Source organism: Euprymna scolopes, chromosome 40 (genome assembly GCF_053919585.1).
Source record: "Euprymna scolopes isolate OS-2025 chromosome 40, ASM5391958v1, whole genome shotgun sequence".
In the NCBI taxonomy this organism is placed as follows: Eukaryota; Metazoa; Mollusca; class Cephalopoda; order Sepiida; family Sepiolidae; genus Euprymna; species Euprymna scolopes.
Window position 1 is genome coordinate 34,340,454 of NC_136521.1, and position 18,188 is coordinate 34,358,641.

The 18,188-nt window shown below is 33.4% G+C and overlaps 1 protein-coding gene across 3 annotated transcripts in view; it reads left to right on the forward strand.

Moving 5' to 3' along the window:
* The window catches only part of LOC145265482 (S-phase kinase-associated protein 1), a 147,713-nt gene that overhangs the window by 26,194 nt on the left and 103,331 nt on the right, over positions 1-18,188 (forward strand). For 2 of the 3 annotated variants that reach the window (XM_080121356.1, XM_080121355.1), the window contains exons 2-4: positions 1,475-1,571; positions 6,356-6,570; positions 8,960-9,100. In XM_080121356.1, the coding sequence (XP_079977482.1) occupies positions 1,475-1,571; positions 6,356-6,570; positions 8,960-9,100 (453 nt within the window). Of the gene's footprint in view, positions 1-1,474; positions 1,572-6,355; positions 6,571-8,959; positions 9,101-10,619; positions 13,831-18,188 lie in introns of those variants that run through there. The other variant, XM_080121357.1, reaches the window with a different exon arrangement.

The window sequence follows — 18,188 nt, forward strand, 5'->3', positions numbered from 1 at the left end:
GCATAACGATTTTTCTGTATTTTTTTGTGTGTAATTCTAAATATACAAATTTTATGTTGATACTTGAAGGTATAAACATTCTTTCTTCAGATTTTTTAAACAGCCTTCGTTAAAAAAAAAAAAACACTTTTATTAAACTTTTGTTTAAATAACTTTGTTCATTTTATTGAAAAAAAATGTTGAAAAGATATTTTCATTCAGTAATAAGCTTTGGAAGATTACCAGTGAAAGAAATACAATCGCCAAAAGATAAGCATTTCATTAGTTCTAGTCGCCAATTTGAAAAATCGCTCATAAATGCAACTAATTCACTCAATGTAAAGCCCTGCATAATCTAAGCAGTCTAAAACTATATAATCGTTGAATACTGTTTACTATGTATGCCAGTGACATATGGCCGAGTGGTCCTAGACGTTGTATCAAAGTTTACAGTTACCCAAAGGTGCTGAGTTCAATCCTGAACGAAGGCAGTGAAAAAGTAACATTGAAAAACAGAATCAGCAACTATGTCCCAAAGCCTAGCTGGAGTCCGAACACGGTACCCCCGTAATAATAATAAAGGGTTGGGTTCGAGACTCCTAACAAACCGTTCACCTGACGAAGGCCGGAGGGCAAAACGGCCGAAACGTTGTGACAATAACAACCAAGATGAGGAAGTCAGTCCGACAATCTCAATCAATGCCCATCAACATTAGCATTTATAGGCACTTAATTTCTCCTCAATTCTTGTGCTAATTGCTGATAGGTAGGATGCTAGCCTGACGCCAAGGGTGATTGTGATTAGATTTGAATCTCCCGATCAGCTGTAATTATCTTTTCCTACTCTGATGATTGTGTAAGCATGAAGCCCTAGTGTTGGGTTGATTAATCTGAAAAATCAAAATTTTTTGGTATCAGAATCGAAAAAAATTATACCTATTTTCTGATGTCCTAAACTATTCTTTTCATTGTCTTTTTATTTGATTGTTTAAAGCAAAATCTTCTAATGGTAATAAAATATTTATTGATTTTTAAATTAAAACTAAAATCTAAAGATCATCCCTCCCCTCACAAGTGTATTTTTATGTTGAAGAAAATGTCTGCACTTTTAACATGTTTTTATGGTAATCGGGAATAAATAACAGCTACATTAAATATTTAGAAATTTATAAAGAATTGGAAGCTGGAATTTAGTACGGAATTGGTCATTGTATCGGAATGGTGGGGGAGGGGTATTGGAATAGTCCCGTCACTACTGTAAATATAAAAATAATTATATATAAAAACATTGCTTATCAATTTCCAATTTGAAAACCAAAATCCATCACCAAGTATACTTTCTATTACCTTATAAAATTTTATTTCTTTTCATGTATTAACTAAATGTTCAACAAGAACATACTAAAATAATATGAATCCAAGACAATACTGAGCAGGTACAGCTAGTACACTATCAATATATGTTACAATTTAACGTTCTTGTTTTCTTTCTCAGATGCCAAATATTAAATTGCAAAGTTCCGATGGAGAAATCTTTGAAGTTGACGTTGAGATTGCCAAGCAATCGGTAACCATCAAAACCATGTTAGAAGGTAAGAACTTTCAATCGCTTGTTTTTTTCTATACTACCTTGCTATCTTTATCATAAAATTAGCAGGTCTAGCAATGTTGCAGGCTTAAGTGGAGAGAATGCTTAACGGATTAACAATCAACCTTGGAGAGCAGAAGTTGTAAAAATCCTGTGATTTCTCAAAGGAATTCTGCCTCTTTCTGGTCAAAACACTCCAGGGCTGTCCAGGAGTCTTGCTCAAGTTTATGATTGATCCAGAAGGGTGCTGTTGTGACATAAGAACGAAACTACTGTCTGATTTCAAATTTTAGGTATAAATGGAAGTTGGAACTAAAATAGTAAAAATGAAATCGGCACAGATCAAAAAAAACTGCAAACTTTAATTTAAAACTTTTTCAAATAAATTTTTATTTTATTCAAAATTTAAATCTTTAATAAAAATATTTCAAAAATGTATTTTAGAAAGGATGGTGCTAATGTATTAGTGATACGAATTTGAAAGATGAATTTGGGATGCTAAAACTTGTAGATAACTAAGTTTCCGTGTAAGTTAAACTCTACGTCTTTTCCACAGAGACATTGCGAGCCTGTCTCTGTTCTATCGTTATTTTCATGACAAGTGCTCAAATGAACTCCAATCTATGGTCTCCCCCGCCAAACTTTCACAAAAATCACTCTACTATCTATAACCACTATCAACAATTTCTCCCACTGTCTTGATTTTAAACGCAGATTCCATGAACTGCCTGCCTGTGGAACACTTTTCTGCTGGTCTGCTTCCCTGTTGAATACAAGTCTTCAAATCCAATGTAAACAAGTTCTTGTTGAGCTGTCCCTATAATGAAACAACCTAATTTACACTATTAATAATTACTTCACTACCTCCTTGAGTGACCTTCAGACCTTGTTTTGGTGGCTCCCAAGTAAAAAAAAAAAAAAAAAAAAAAAAAAAATTATGAATTCCAATTCGGTAGCATTTCTAATAGAAAAATAAACATTTGAAGTGTTTTAGTTTAGCAAAATCTGCACAAAACATTGTTAAATTTTCGATCCTAAGAAATCTGGAAACGATTACATTAACATTAATCAGAAGGGACTTTTTCTTGGTATACGTTGGCATAATTTGCACTAAACAAAAAACAGAAGTCACAATGACATTTTTTTGACTTCAGTGGTTCCTTGCCCGACTCTATTGTCTATAACTTGCATGTAAACTCCAGCTTCCTGTAATTCCATTGCACGTTCTTGCTGTAGCTTTGAAATTAAAATATGGAATGCTCTATTACTGTAAACACTACAAATATTTCCAACTGCAATAAACGGCAACCCACAATAATGATATTTATGTTGGTCACTTCTAAAAGTTTGTCCTAAATAGAATTTAAGCTGACATATTAAACTTTGATTCTGACTAGCCAATTTTCATTTGTCATTTTTCCAATCTTGTTATTGGAATTATGACTTTGTTAGAATTTATGTAAAGTTATGGCGTTCAACATGGATAACTAGTTATATATGAAACCCTTAAAAATCAAACATGACTTTTTGCTCGGTATCATAAATTGTTTTTTTTTTCACTATAAAAAAAAAAAAAAAATGCTTAATCAAATAAAGCGATTTTTTTTTTTTTTTTTTTTTTTTTTTTTTTTTTTTTTTTTCTCTCGGAGAACTTCAGTCCGTAGCAGAAATGTACAATATTAACTTTTTTTCTTTCTTTTTCCATTTTTAATATCTTGATTAAACTGTACTATACTGTACCAAATGTATTAACAAATTTTGTTTTTGCATTCAACCTGGAATCTGACCAGGCACAATGGTCTACTGCAGTTGCAAATAAGTATTAGTCGATCACTGTTCCAGCAATGATCTATAGAGGCAGGTGCACATGATCAGCAGTATTCTGTTTATATGTTTTGAGACACATTTTCAGCTGGTTTCCGTGTTTTGTGTGTGTGTCCCAATCCTAGTTCAATGGCTTTGTCGATAAAAACCATCTGGGTGACAATAAAGAACAGAACTGAATGAGTGAATAATTAAAGAGAGCTTGTTGTAGAGAAAGCTATGTTGCAGCTAGAACAATTAGCAACATTTGAGAGGAGCTGTTGCCAGCTAACATGACTGTGGCGGCACAAACAGTAGTGATCAAGCTCCTCGAACTCTTGTAGGTCACTTGCTCTCATTAAACAGCTTTCACAGCCATACAATGGAATGGTATTGATGAATATGGCTATGGCAACAGCATATTCTTTTCATTGTTTTGACTGTAGTATATATACAACAGTCAGACACAGTTAATCAACAGAGAACCACATCACTCTATAAAAAAACATAAGATATCAACGAATACACACTCTAATCAAAACAAGGAAAAGAATATGCTGTTGTCATAGCCCTATTGATGAAAAAAAAAGAATTAGAAATAAACAATGTAACATAAAAATTAGAAATTAAAATAACTTCATCTTGGTAAATGCCAGATGTGTAGCACTAGCAAATAAGTATATCTACGTAGGGTACATTTTTAGGGGTCATTTGATGATGCAACTGGTACTATATAGTTCAGTACTACTCATTGCATGGTTGGATTATCGGCAACTAAATCGTTCCCTCCAACAGACTGGGCTAGTGAGGCGGGTAGGTAGTTACCCAGCAAAATTTTAAAATGGTGTCTAACAAAGGCCAAATAATATGAAGCCTCAATGTACATGTTTATGTGCATATCCTATCTCTTAATATAAAGTTGTGTTCAGGTTTGTGTTTGTAGAATTTAGTTTTAAACTAATTAAATGATCATCATGAGCTTTGATAAAGAGCTACTAAGCCTGAGTGAATGTGAGATATATTTAGTTTTATGTGAAGAGAGTGAAAACTTAGTTTTCCCCCACCCCAACCTCCACTCTTCAATTTTTGTAAAATTTTTCTAATTTATATTAGATATCAATTCATCAATATTCTCCAAATTAAAGGATTTTAGTAATACACACTGACGATAAAACGCTTTGGATAATCAGATTTCAAGATAGTTCTACTAAAATAGCCATATTTTTTAAACCAAAGCACTTCAAGTCTTCAAAGTACTACTGTTTTGTTCGGAAATGAATATACTTTCAAATGACTTGATAAAAATGTGAATGTCATAAAATGGCATTTTCGGTAAGGTTTTGTAATGGGCCCCCTCCCCATATTCTCATTGCATAAAAACCCTCTTAAAACCACTCATAATCGTCTTTATAAAAAAAAAAAAAGCATGCAGGATTTACCTCCCAAAGAAAAAAAACGGTTAACTGTCCTAAAACACTAGAATGACCTGTAATGGGGAATTATTTTACGTTAAATTCTAAAATAATTTATCTTTCATTAAAGTTTTTCATGGCATTTCATACATAATTGCCTAAAAAGGTAGAATCACATTTTGGAGTGGTCAGAAGGAGTTGAGTGGGGTTAAGCAGATTGCTAATCTACAATAATACCAAAGAAATATTGCAATATATTCATTTTTAAATGGTCCTATGTTTAGATTTAAGTTTTTTTTTGCACATGAAGAACATTACAATTCAACTTCGAGTTCTCCAAATTTTCTGTTTATGGATACCTGGCATTTTTAAGGAATTGCAGCATATTTATGCACATTTACTACAGATTAGTTGGAAATCATGAACTTTTGGAGATTTTCAGTCCCATATTCTGATTCATTGTACAAAAATGCACTTATATGGTAAATTTCATTGCTTAATCTTGTTTCAAAAAGATGACATTTTTACTGAAACAGTAGTGTAAAAAATGTGACGAAACGCATATAGTCTTAAAGAGGAGAAAATATCCAAACGTGTGAGGCACAAAAAGTCATAACTCCTTAATTTTAATCAGATTTTAAAAATTTCTTTCTTAGCTCTTTAAGCTCTTTCTATGTATACCAATATTGAAATATTTTAAGCTATTTCAATTTTTTCACGTGTATTGCTAATTTTAGGGGGCGTAACTGAAAAAATTCAATCTTTTTCTGATTGAAAAAGGTTATATCAGATAGGTTACATCCAAAAAATATTAAACTTCAAAATGACACACTGCTAGTGGAAGTTTAAATGAAGAAACAGAAAATCGATGAATACATTCCACAATATCAAATACAAAGTATATCCAAACACTGGATTAAATATCTCAAAAGGTGTTATAAGAACCGGAGCTTTCATTAGCAACACCAGAAGAAATTGAAACCTCATTTAAAAAAAGTGTAAAAGAATATGAGAATTACTATCAGACAAAACTATAGACACACTTATATACTCACCTTTGATAAATGATTAATACCAGAAGAGGATTGGCTAAAGCAATTTATACCAGCTCCCTATGATCTTTCAAATGTCAAATTTGCAAAGATGTTTGCGGAGGATGCTAAGTATGTGAGAGGTGTGGTGAACGTGACCCAACCACAGTGTAAAAATATAAAACATACAAACTGCCATGAAGATTACTCTGCTTTTCTGGCTCAAATTTTTTTTATTTGAAATCTGCGTTGTTCCAGTTTTAAGATGTTCATGAAGACAGGTTTAATTGTACCACACAAAAAAAATACGCTTCTAAATTGTATACATCGTTCGATCACACTTTCCCAATGTTCATAATGAAGAATAAAATTGATTGCACGAAAGTTTGGTAGGCAAATTTGTTTCAACAAATTTCCGCACTGGAAATGAATAAAACAAGATTTGTGGACATCTCTATTGTGCAAACTTTGAAGTTTTCTTCTTTTTTTTTTTTTTTTTTTTTTTTTTTTTTTTTTTTTTTCCCCCCTTATTCTTCTTGTAGATCTCGGGATGGATGAGGAAGATGAAGAGGCCGTTCCTCTGCCTAATGTAAATGCTGCAATATTAAAAAAGGTAATCCAGTGGTGCACGTATCATCGGGATGATCCCCCACCGCCTGAAGATGATGAGAACAAAGAGAAAAGAACTGATGACATTTGTTCCTGGGATACAGAGTTCCTCAAAGTTGATCAAGGAACCTTATTTGAGCTTATCTTGGTAAGATTCCCACTTTTTTTTTTTTTAAATTCTTGCTCTTATTCCAGTTTTATTTAAATATGGGTTTCCCAACCTTTTTTGACACATGACCCACCCCCCTCGAACACTTGGATACCTTCTACCTTCACCCCCCCCCCCTTACATGCATCCTTACTAAATAATGTTAGTGGTGGTAGTACATAATTAAAGTTAAAATAAATAATTGAATTTTCATAGTTTTGTCAACATTACGGGGTGTAACTTTTAATTTTTCCAATTAAAAATAAATCTTATGCAATCAAGTTCCATATGAATTGTAATCCCGAAGAAAATAGGTTGAGAAAACGTAGTAATATTACTAGAAGCTCTCTCTCTCTCTCTCTCTCACTCACTCACTCTCTCACTCACTCACTCTCTCACTCTCTCACTCACTCACTCTCTCACTCTCTCACTCACACACACACACACACACACACAAAGATATCAGAGACCCTCTATACAATAAATTTGGCCACCGCCCACCTGGAGCAGGGTTCATACAGACTTGAAAAGTTGACTTTTGTCTTAAAAAGGCCTTATTTCTATTATTGCCTTGAAAAATCCTTGAAAATATGGAAAAAATCTTGAAAGGGGCTTGAAAATTGTATTCTTTATGCCCTGTAAAAAATTTGTTGAATATTAAAAATAAAATCCAAAGAAGTACTATGAAGTTATTTTTCAGGTACTAATAAAAAAAAATATTAAAATCATTTTTTAAATATTGAAAATAAAATATATATTGTTCTGAAATTGCATAGTAATATTGTGCATGCAAGTTATGTCCTTTTCTCACCAAATTACCTTGGGTAGTTTCGTGATAACTAACCTAGTTTTCAATTATCACAATTTTTTTTTTTGGGGGGGGGGGGTCTTCAAATCTCCCTATGTTTTTGCTTTCATTTATAATTTAACTAGCAGGCATACCCAGCATTGCCCGGGTGTTTGTAGATGTGTGTTTGGGAGGGGGGTCCAAACCCTATGTTTTAAAAAATCGGAAAAACAAAAAAAAAAACAGGAAAAATAAAGTTTTGCTAGGTAGGTAGGATCGAACCCAGAACTTTGAGGTGAAAGACTTGATCAGTTACTCGCTCGCCCATGAAAGGAAAGTAACTGAAAGCAATTTCAATTTAACGTTTATAAATGCCAGATGTGTGGCAAACTTACTTAGGTCAGAGAATCGCACTTAATTTTAACTACGGGATAGTTCTTTTGGGTTTGTTTTTTTACCCAACTTTGTCTGATTTTGTTTCCCCAACATGTTGGGGAAAACCAGCTCCCCCTTTATTAGGGGAGTGTCCAAATGAAAGTAATTGTCTGATATGATGGTGAAAACCGACATTGACCAAACACCCATTGCTTTCTGGACACTCCCGGCCCGTGGGCCCAGAACAGCGCCTTAGTTTCACATCAGTTTCGGTTTTATACAAAAAAGCCGAATCAACACAAGAGGGGCCGAAATAGCAAAAATCGTGTCAAAGTCGATGTAAAGAAATCTAGCCGCGACGTGCGTTCGCAAATCGTAGAAATTATCTAGGGGGTATATAACAACTTCTAAGCGATAGTACCCCCCCCCCCCCCCCCCCGAAAAAAAGCCTTTTGCAGAACTCGCGCGTGCATTTTGCCTTATATATATACATTTAGGGTAGGAGTAGTGGTGGCCACCATAAATAAAAATAACCCTGCCTTTTTTTTTTTTTTTTTTTTTTTTTTTTTTTTTTTGCTTGTGCCCATTTATACTAATTTCGATATCACATGTAAGTACATGTTTTTACCTGAAAGGCATTCATTTTAAAGATTAATATTTACAAACACCTTTCCTGTGTTATACTTGTATGCAGTGTATGTAAAACCTCTCTCTCTCTCTATATCTATATATATATATATATATATATATATATATATATATATATATGATTTTTCTGTTTTCTATTTCCTTTGTATAATTTTTTTCATTACATAGTCCGTTCAAAATTAATTTACTTTGGTTAAAATTAATTTTAGGGGAATATTTATATCAAACTCTTAAGGTACAAAATTTGGTTTTTGTTTAAAATTCACCTATATTAAAGAGGGGAAAAATCACATCTATGACCTGTATTGCAAAATCACATAAATTGATCCATTAGTTCATAAATCTGATTTTATTTAATAAGTAATTGTCTTGTGTGCCAGTTTGAAAACAATCTAAAAACAATGGGCGATAACTCAACAATTCAAACTTGTGAGATTTATGTTGTAATGCCTATGAATTTGCAATGTTTTCGTTGTGGTTATAAAGATTTTAAGACATTGTATACACAGCAAGATATTGGGTTTCTGTGGTGTCTAGTTTTTTATTTAATTTTATTTTTTATTTTTATTTTTTTTGCAGGCTGCCAACTATCTCGATATAAAGGGTCTATTAGATGTGACTTGTAAAACGGTGGCTAATATGATTAAGGGAAAAGCTCCTGATGAGATCAGGAAAACCTTCAATATAAAAAATGACTTCACACCAGCAGAAGAGGAGCAGGTAAGAAATGCTAGATTGTTTGCTCTCTTCAAATTATATTTAAACTTTTCAAGCAAGTACTTATGACAACTATTATGCTTGCAATTAATAGAAATTTCTGATTAAGCAGCATTCCTTAAATTATTTAATATTATAACAATTTCTGATTTATTTTATTTTTACTGAATAGATAAAACTTGCCTTTCTATTCTCTCTTGTTATTTTCATGGTGTTCGACTGAGCTCCAATCTCTGCTTCCTCATTGTAAGATATTTATAGCATGAACTTGTCTTCCTACCATAATTACAAAGAACTTTCCTTTGTGTGCCTAGCATCAAATGCAATTTTCATAAGTAGTTTCTTTCCAAGAACTTCTGATCTGTGGAATATATTACTAAGGGTCTGCTTCTTTGTAGACTCTAACATGGTCATCTTCAAATGCTTGTCATAAACCTTTTATAAGTACTTTTTTCCCATTAAATTCATCAGCTTCAATCCTCTGCTTGATCATTCAACAATCCATGCGTCTCATTAGTCTTTATTCTCATGTGGCTTCTGTCCTTGATGTTCATTACATCAACTTTGATTCTACCTACCTCTTTTGACAACAAGCACCACAGCATAAGAGGACAGTCTGCGTATGCATAAATTGCAGTTCATGCATACACACAACAATTGCGTTGATACACTGGTTCCTATTAGATTACAAGAGTTAAGAATTGCTGAACCTGGTCAGTACTAAAATGGGACTAGCAGGTGCTGTATGTGCTCTGTGCTTATTTCATCATTGTTTCCAGTCATTCTGGGCTTCTCCCTGCCACTAGAATCAAGCAGTGTCAATTCAGGAGAGGAGTGGTTAAGGATTGTGCAACCCTTGCTTCACAATTCAACACATATCCTCCAGGATGATCAGATGGTCCTTGTTGTTCCAACGAACGAACATTCTCCAAATTGCAGTTTATTTTGTTTGTTTGTTTTTTTATGGTACAGTGGTTAGAATACTTGGAAAAATCGATTGTAGGAGTGATCTTTTCTTAAAGATTCAATTCTGTGTTGACACCCAAAAAATACAATTGTGAATTAGTTAGGACCTCTATCCAGTCACTGACAAAACAAGATCATGTTATCTGCGTGAAGTAAATAGAGGGTTTCGTTTGAAAATCTGTCTAAATTCCCAAAGTTCTTCAAGATACATATGAACATCAACCTTGTGAAAAGATGGAAACAATAGTCCATTTAATCCATATTATATGAATAACCAATCCTCATCTAAAAAATTCAGAAACATAATTCTGTTAAGTTTTGGTTAGAACACTAAGTGTTTAATACATAAATGTTTTTATTTGGAACATGATTTTCACGTGGGTCTTTATTTGTATAAGCGCCAAAGATGTTTTTCTTAAAAAAAAAAATTTTTCTTCCTGGAATTTTTTCTTTTTGGACATTTTTTTTTTTTTTTTTTTTTTTTTTTTTTTTTTTTTCGTTTTTGAACATTTTTCCCCCCCTTTCTTTGAACATTTTTTTTTTTTTCCTTTTGTAGGTGCGGAAAGAGAATGAATGGTGTGAAGAAAAATAAACTTATAGAAGATAAAGGAAAACTATTTTTCTTTTCTACCTCTAACTTTAAAAAAAAGATGAATGAATAAAAACAAACCATTTTTTTTCCTTCTCCCTGTCTCTCCTTCATCCCAGGACACTTCACAGGTTGAATTCTTGGATAATTTTTGGCCAACATTTAGCTACTTGCCATTTTATTTTTCCTCCTCTCCAAAAGAACTGGGAAAGGGGGATTAAGTTTTGCTTGATCACCAAAATGTCCCTCCTACCTTTATTTTTCCTCGGCCTCCGTTTGATGGTTCAAAATCTGGGCTGCGTTTGGATGTGGATTTTGTTTCCTTTTATTTCCTATCATTGTGATCCATCTTTCAACCATTTTCTATTTCCATTAGATCCGTGTATAACAAAGTTGGGTGAAAATTTGATGTAATATCCTGACAATTTTCACTGTTTTGCATTATAATTCGGTATCAAGACACATTTTAAGTACACTATTACGTACTCACACATGTCAAAATTAGTAAAAACAAATCTGCTAGAAATTTTTTTTACAAGAAGTTTGTGGTTATCATATTCTCAATCTCGAATTTTCTAATTCGAAACCATGGAAATTAACTGAAAGTTTGTCATACAGAAATTAGCCGCAATAGAATAAACCAATAAAATTGCATTTGAGAAACTTTATTTTTCTTTTCTAATTATTTTTCTAATTAATAATTTTTTTGTGATTTTGGAATTTTTACTAATTGACATGATGTGTTACGTAGTAGTGTTTTTACTTAAAATGCATTTTTTTTTTTTTTATCCAATTTTAGTACACAAGCACTTTCCCCATACACTTTAACCCAGTGTGTCTCAATCTTTTCGCCCTTATGTGACCCTTAAGTCTCAAGAAACCCTGTGCAAAAACCTTTACATAAAGATCAAACCAACATCAGGAGAACTTTGTTTGGTCGGTCTATCATGGTTATCCAATATAAGTTTGGCCTCTTTCATGAAGAGACGATTGGTTTTCATATTTCTGTTCCCAAGTAATAAGATTTTCTTTGAGTTTACTTAGGATGGGTTTAACACTTGTTGCAGTCTTTTTTTTAGGACAGCGATTCTTAATGTTTTCACCCTGGCATACCTTGCAAATAAATTGCACGTCTTAGGATTCCACCCCACCCCACCAGACAAAAATAAAATTATCTTTTTGCAGTATAGACAACAAAACAAAAAAGTGGTCAACAAACAGGCAACAAAAGTTTCTCTTCTACCTACCTGGACAAGTTTTTAGAATGTGAACAAAATGGCTGACATGACAGTCAGCTGGGGAATCTTGATAATCGCTAAAAAAGAAAAATTAAAATACTGAGGAACCCACCCAATTTATCTTCATCTTGGTAAATCTAGTTATATTTAAATTGGTTTAAGAAAAAAATGTAATACTTTCTCAAATGTTCAGTTTTTCTTATCTCCTGTAACACATATTTAAACGTTACTCTTATTTTTGAAATCTTAAACGCTCTGAAGGGGTTTTATTTACAAATATAAGTTCTGGTCAATTCTGATCCGTTTCCAAATGCAAAAGTAAAGCTCTATATTTAGAATATCAAATAGAGCTTAGACCATTTATTTAGACTTTGATTCGTCTGTTCAAAGTTCAAACACAAGTGAATAAGATTTCAATATCTCTTGGTCGATAAAATAAAGGATGCCTTGAGTGATAGTGAAGCTTCCCCCCGGATGGGTGATTGATTAGTCAACATTAAAATTAAAGATTCGATAAAATGGCAGTAGCTAATTTGTCGATAGCAATGTTTTTGTTTATTTGCCAAATTTCCACCATCCTTGTGGTAGAGTATCCGTTCTTTCTTTCTCCATCCCATCTATCGACTTAGATAGCACTGACTGTTCTTTCTGCTTCTCGACTATATGCTCTTAGATGTATTTAATATTTTTTTTTTTTTTTTTTATTACTACCATTGAACCTGTAATTCTTTCGCTGCACAAGCGAATAGGCCTAAAATCTTTGTGGCTATTAGTTTCTGCCATATTCAGGTGCAAAACTAAATTCTATGTGGCATTGATTTTTTTTTAAGCTTAGACTCATTGCTTTTAATTTACAAAAGTCTTTGATTATTACAAGGCTTTTAAAATTTTGTGTAACGCCTTATTTTGGTAAAAAACAAACAAAAAAAAGAACAAAAATACTATCACCAGTTATACATGTGCAATTCATAAACAACCAAAATAATTGCACAGTATTTCAAACTTCACTATAAGATTCTTTGTCAAGTGATAATGAGACTGGCTTATTTATAATGGTCCCTAATTCTAAGGCACAGGTATGAATCTTGTTGAGGGTGGGAGGATATTTTAGAGTTTTCATGTTCCACTCTTGTAGGCAATTATCTTTTTTATATAATAAGAGAGATTATACTTGTTACAAAAACTGGCAAAGCTTAAACTTGCATATACAGCATTTTTTTTTTTAATTTGTGTAAACACTCTTGGCTACATATGTACATACATGTTTCAACTATATATTTTCATATATTTGCATGTTTGTAGTTAGATGCAAGTTTTTTGCAGGATAAATCTGAGTAGAGCTGATGTAAATAAAGATCAATATTGATGCAATTGTATGGTTAAAAACACTAGTAATTGTGGACATTAATTTGATCTGAAGAATCTTCCAAGTGCAGATGAAATATATTACCTAAATTTTTTTACCTATCCTGGCCCTACCCCCCCCCCAAATCCTTAACATTAGATTAATTTGAATGTTTAAATTTTTTTTTTTTTTTTTTCTAAAAAAAAGTTAAATTTCTTTTCACAAAATCTAAAACCTCCAGGTGGGAATGTTCTATGGAATATGTGACCGGCAGATATTTTCCAAAGGGCAATATAATTATCTATACCTGATCTCAGCTACATAATCTTTAAGTCGTAACGAATGTTATGCCTACAGCCTTTCTTGTACAGACTCCAAAAGATGTGAATGCAGTTCTATCATCTCTTGGACTTTCTCTCTGCCTTGTTCTTTTGTTGTCTCTCGCGCATTTGGTTTGTTTTTTGTTTGTTTATTAGTGAGGTGGGTTTTTATTAAAAAAAAAAAAAAAATTAAAAAAACTTTTTAAAAAAAAAAGTGGAAATTTTGTTTGTTCAAAAACCAAAAACATATTTAATAAATATTTCTTGTTCTCAAACTTTTTTCTTTGTTTTTGTGTGTGAGTGTGAGAAAATTTTTTTTTCAGTTTTAAGAATTAACTATGATGTATTCTGATGGAATTTAATTCTCTGAAACTAAAATACCAGAACAAGTTTTACACCATTCTTACATTTCCTTTACAAATGTTAAAATCGGCATATAATAATACTGTGATATTAAAGATGCCCCCCCACCCCTCCAAAACTGGTAAGAAATGTTATAGAAAGCGAAGTTAATAGAAAAACAATGGCGGAAGTCGTTCTCCAAGCCACACAAAAGAAAGCTGAAATATAATTGTTAATCAAGGTGTGACTAATTGGGACAAAAAATCAGACAGTCGACGCATTTACAGTTTGTTGTGGGACAGTTTATGGACTGCCTTTAGTTTGTGACAGTTGCAGGCAGATTTGGAGTTTTTAGGAGGCCAGGATAAGTTGACGTTAACCAACTACAAAAAGGTCTCTACTAATATGTAAGTTTTCACCATCACTAATGTGAGACATAACACTAAGATCACAGAAACACTAAGTCATATTTCACTTTTGATCAAAATCCATTAAATTTTCATTCTAGAAAAAGCACTCACTCGGCTGAGAGGCTAAGGATAAAATTACACTTGACGGAACACATATTCAAGTTTGGCTCCTTTTCGTACACAGACTTGCTACATGTATCCATCTTCTATCAAATGCCGCGCGATGCAGCCTTCTTCTATCACATCTGATCTTTATCCGTGGTTGGTGTTTAAAGAAAGCGATCAGATCCTGATCAGAACACTTTGATATTTGCCCGAAGGCCAAGAACAACAAAAAACAACTTTCTGATTAATTATAAAATACCCTTAAAATCTCCACATTTCAGGTGAAAACATTACTTATGTCATATTGAAATTAGAACAAATTCTAACACACCAACATCACCACCACTGCTGCCTCAATCTCCACCACAACAGCCATTTTGACCACCACTGCAGGCACCACCTCCACTGCTGCAACCCCCACCGCCGCCATCCACTATCACCACTGTTGCTACCACCATTGCCAATAATTTTTTTAATAAAACAGTTTATTTCTGTATACATTTGGAAAAACTGCAGTCTTTTCCCAGAAATGATGTCACGATTGTGGTTGTGAAGGTGGGAAACAAAGCACGATTATGTTGCTTTTAAAAAGTGCTCTGGAGGCATCTAGGATTTTCAAACCTGTTTTAGGTAGGGATAAAAGGAGTAATATCTGTTTTGTGGTTACGATGTAATCTCGCATGCATTATCTCCTTCGTTTTTGTTTGGGCGGGGGTGGGGGGGAAATAGTGTTCGTTTTGTTTCCACAATGCCAGGCTTCCAAAGCATTATTGTCCTTTTCTTTGTTTTATAATGGTTAACATGTGATATCCGTACATATGAAAAAAAAAAACACTTAGCAGTAACGAAAAAATCTTACCTCTGACGTACATAAAAATTATTTAAACCAAAAATCACATCAAATCGAGTAGTATAACTTTTCAATAATAACCAAGGTGCTTCTGCAGTATAGCACTCATATTAAAAACAAGCAAACTTTTAGCCTTAACGTACTGAAGAGTTAGCTCAACAGAAAATTACAGAAAATAATCAAAGTTCCATTTTTAATAAGAAATAAGGTACTTGGACAGAAATCGACGCAAGAAATAAGGTGCTTGTACGATAGAGTACTCATATGAAAAACAAAGAAAATCTTACCTGTGACGTACGTAAGTTTTTAAACTGAAAATCACGTCAAATCATTGAGTAGTATAGCTTTTCACTGTTTCCTCATATATGTAGAATACTGTACAAGTACCTTATTTCTCCCCATATTATGAAAACTGGTGGAGAGAACAAAAGGGGTATAAGGAGTCTGTCATGGAAATAGCTGGAACCCTTTACATGTTTAAGAGAGGGGGGGAGGGGCTAAGGAGTCAGTCCTGAAGATGGCTTAACCAATTTACGACCATTTTATTTCATCTAACAAATTAATGAATTTAGAATATATATACATGTAAGTATAGCCATATCATGTGTCAACATCCTACACTTCTATTTTTTCATTAATCAAATCCCCTCAATTACTGGTCCATTCCATTTTTTTACCACTATGAAGACATTGCAAAAGTTGACGTAACATGTTTCTAACAAATCGTATTACACGCTAAATTATCAGATTATCAGGAAAAGATTGTGACATAGTTATTACTGATTTACATGTCACTTTGGTTAAATTATATCTCTAGAAAAAAGTGATGCCTTACTATAGTTCTATTTCTTGTAATAATATACTTCAAGCAGTTATTCATATTTGTCTACAAAAATTGTTATTAATTCACGGTCTAATGCTAATGATAATAATATTTAGCGGACTTGTGGAAATTCCACAGCAGCATGTTTCATAACAAATTAATGAGTTAAGAATATTTATCTTATATATATATATATATATATATCCGCGCATATTTTATTGAAGAGGATCTTCGTTCTTCTTTTTATGATCTTTCTTTCAAATTTTCTTGTTTTCGTACAATATTTTTGTTGTGGGATCCAAAGTTCTTATAAAGTCCGCTAGTTTACCAAACATTTTCAGTCTCGATTGACCATCGTCAAGGTTGTTCTTTCTGTGCATCCTACTTATTGATTGATTTGTTCTGTCGTTTTACTGTTTTTATTACTAATTTACTATGTAGTTTCGCCTGATCTCGGCTAGTTTTCAGAGGGGCCTCTTCCTTCAGTTGTTTTATCACGACAAGCTTCCGCCAGCCAGAGCGAAAAGAAGATGCCGATTAGCCAAGTGTCTCGTTTATATCAAATCAGTAATTCCTCCCTCTACCTTTTTAGAGTTATTCTTTTTTCTTTTCTTCTCCCTCTCTTCTTTTATCCTATTAATTTGTACTCCCTTTTTTTCTTTTCTTTTGAATTTCCTCCCTCTCTCTGTTCCCCTAATTTCTACTCCTCCTCTTTGAACTTATCTCTACCAAATTTTAACCCTCATTTGCACTGAGGTTTTTACTTATCAAATTAGGAGTGATTAGTCATTCCAGGTCGAACAATGCTTGGCGGCAACCCTTACCCTTGACCCACATTCTAAGTTGTCAGCCTTAATCAGCTAAGGATCTCTGGATCTCTTCATACCTCTCAACAGAGGTTTTAAAAACAACCTTTCATGTTAACAGATATATGACGACAATGAGATAAAAACAATGTTTTTTTCTCTTTCTGACAAAATCCCTTAGACATTTGTTTTGTCCCAATCAGACATCAACACCCCATCTTCTGCCCTCTCTTCCTCTATTTGACAAGCAAGACCATCTGGTGTCGCCCGGGATCTTGCCTATTTAGATGCTGGAAAGTTTTCCCCCTTTCAAGCTTTTAGACTTTGGTATTCCCTTTCTGCTTTCATGGCTGTACTAACATGTAGAAATGTAAGTGTGATGTGAACAAATTTTGTTGCTCAACTCCCTACATAGTGAATCGGTAAATATGGTCTCAAATAGTAGCCCCCTTACATACAACTGACAATATACCTTGTTAGATGTGAATAAGAGCTAAAGAAATATCAATAAAACTATTGCATATATGTTAAGGAGAGGTGTGGGCGAACTGTGTCCAGGCAATCAAGAAGAACACAATGAAAGAACAATGGGTCAATTCCAGGAAAGGTGACCTAGGCTGCATCCAGGCAAGCAGGAAAAGAACAATGAGTCAATCCCAGGAAAGGTGATCTAAGCTATATCCAGGCAAACAAAAATAAACAATGGAAATCTCGGGATTTGGAGCGACCTGTATCTATGACGTCGATCAGTCATGGGTCAGACCAAAAACCAACTTGTTTATTGCACTTTTGCTGGTTTTTGATAGAACAATGTGGTCACATGATGCACATTGAGATCCTCTAATGCCTTTTTCATTATTTTGTTTATGTTCTCAGGCCCATTATCTGTTAAAAGCTGCAGTGGTGCCCAGAATCTGGGAAAAATCTCGTCAATCAACAGATGCACCACTGTTTCTGCCTTATTAGGAATCACAAAAGCCTCTGGCCAACCACTGTACATATCTATAAAAGTCACTGTATTGGTTGCCTGATAGTTTTTGGGTAAGGCCCGCAAACATCTTTCGCTAGTTTAGTGAAAGGAAAAGGAGGCAAATTGCACTCCTGCATTTAAGGTTGCTGTTTCCTCAAATTTCTGGTTTGGTACAGAATACATGTACCTATATATTTATTTACTTGTTTAAATAAACTAGGCCAGAAATATTTTTGCTTAATAGCATGAAACGTTTTTTTCATGCCCATGTGACTATTATCATCATGGTATTGCACTAACACCCTTTCTCTTAGATGTGACGGAATA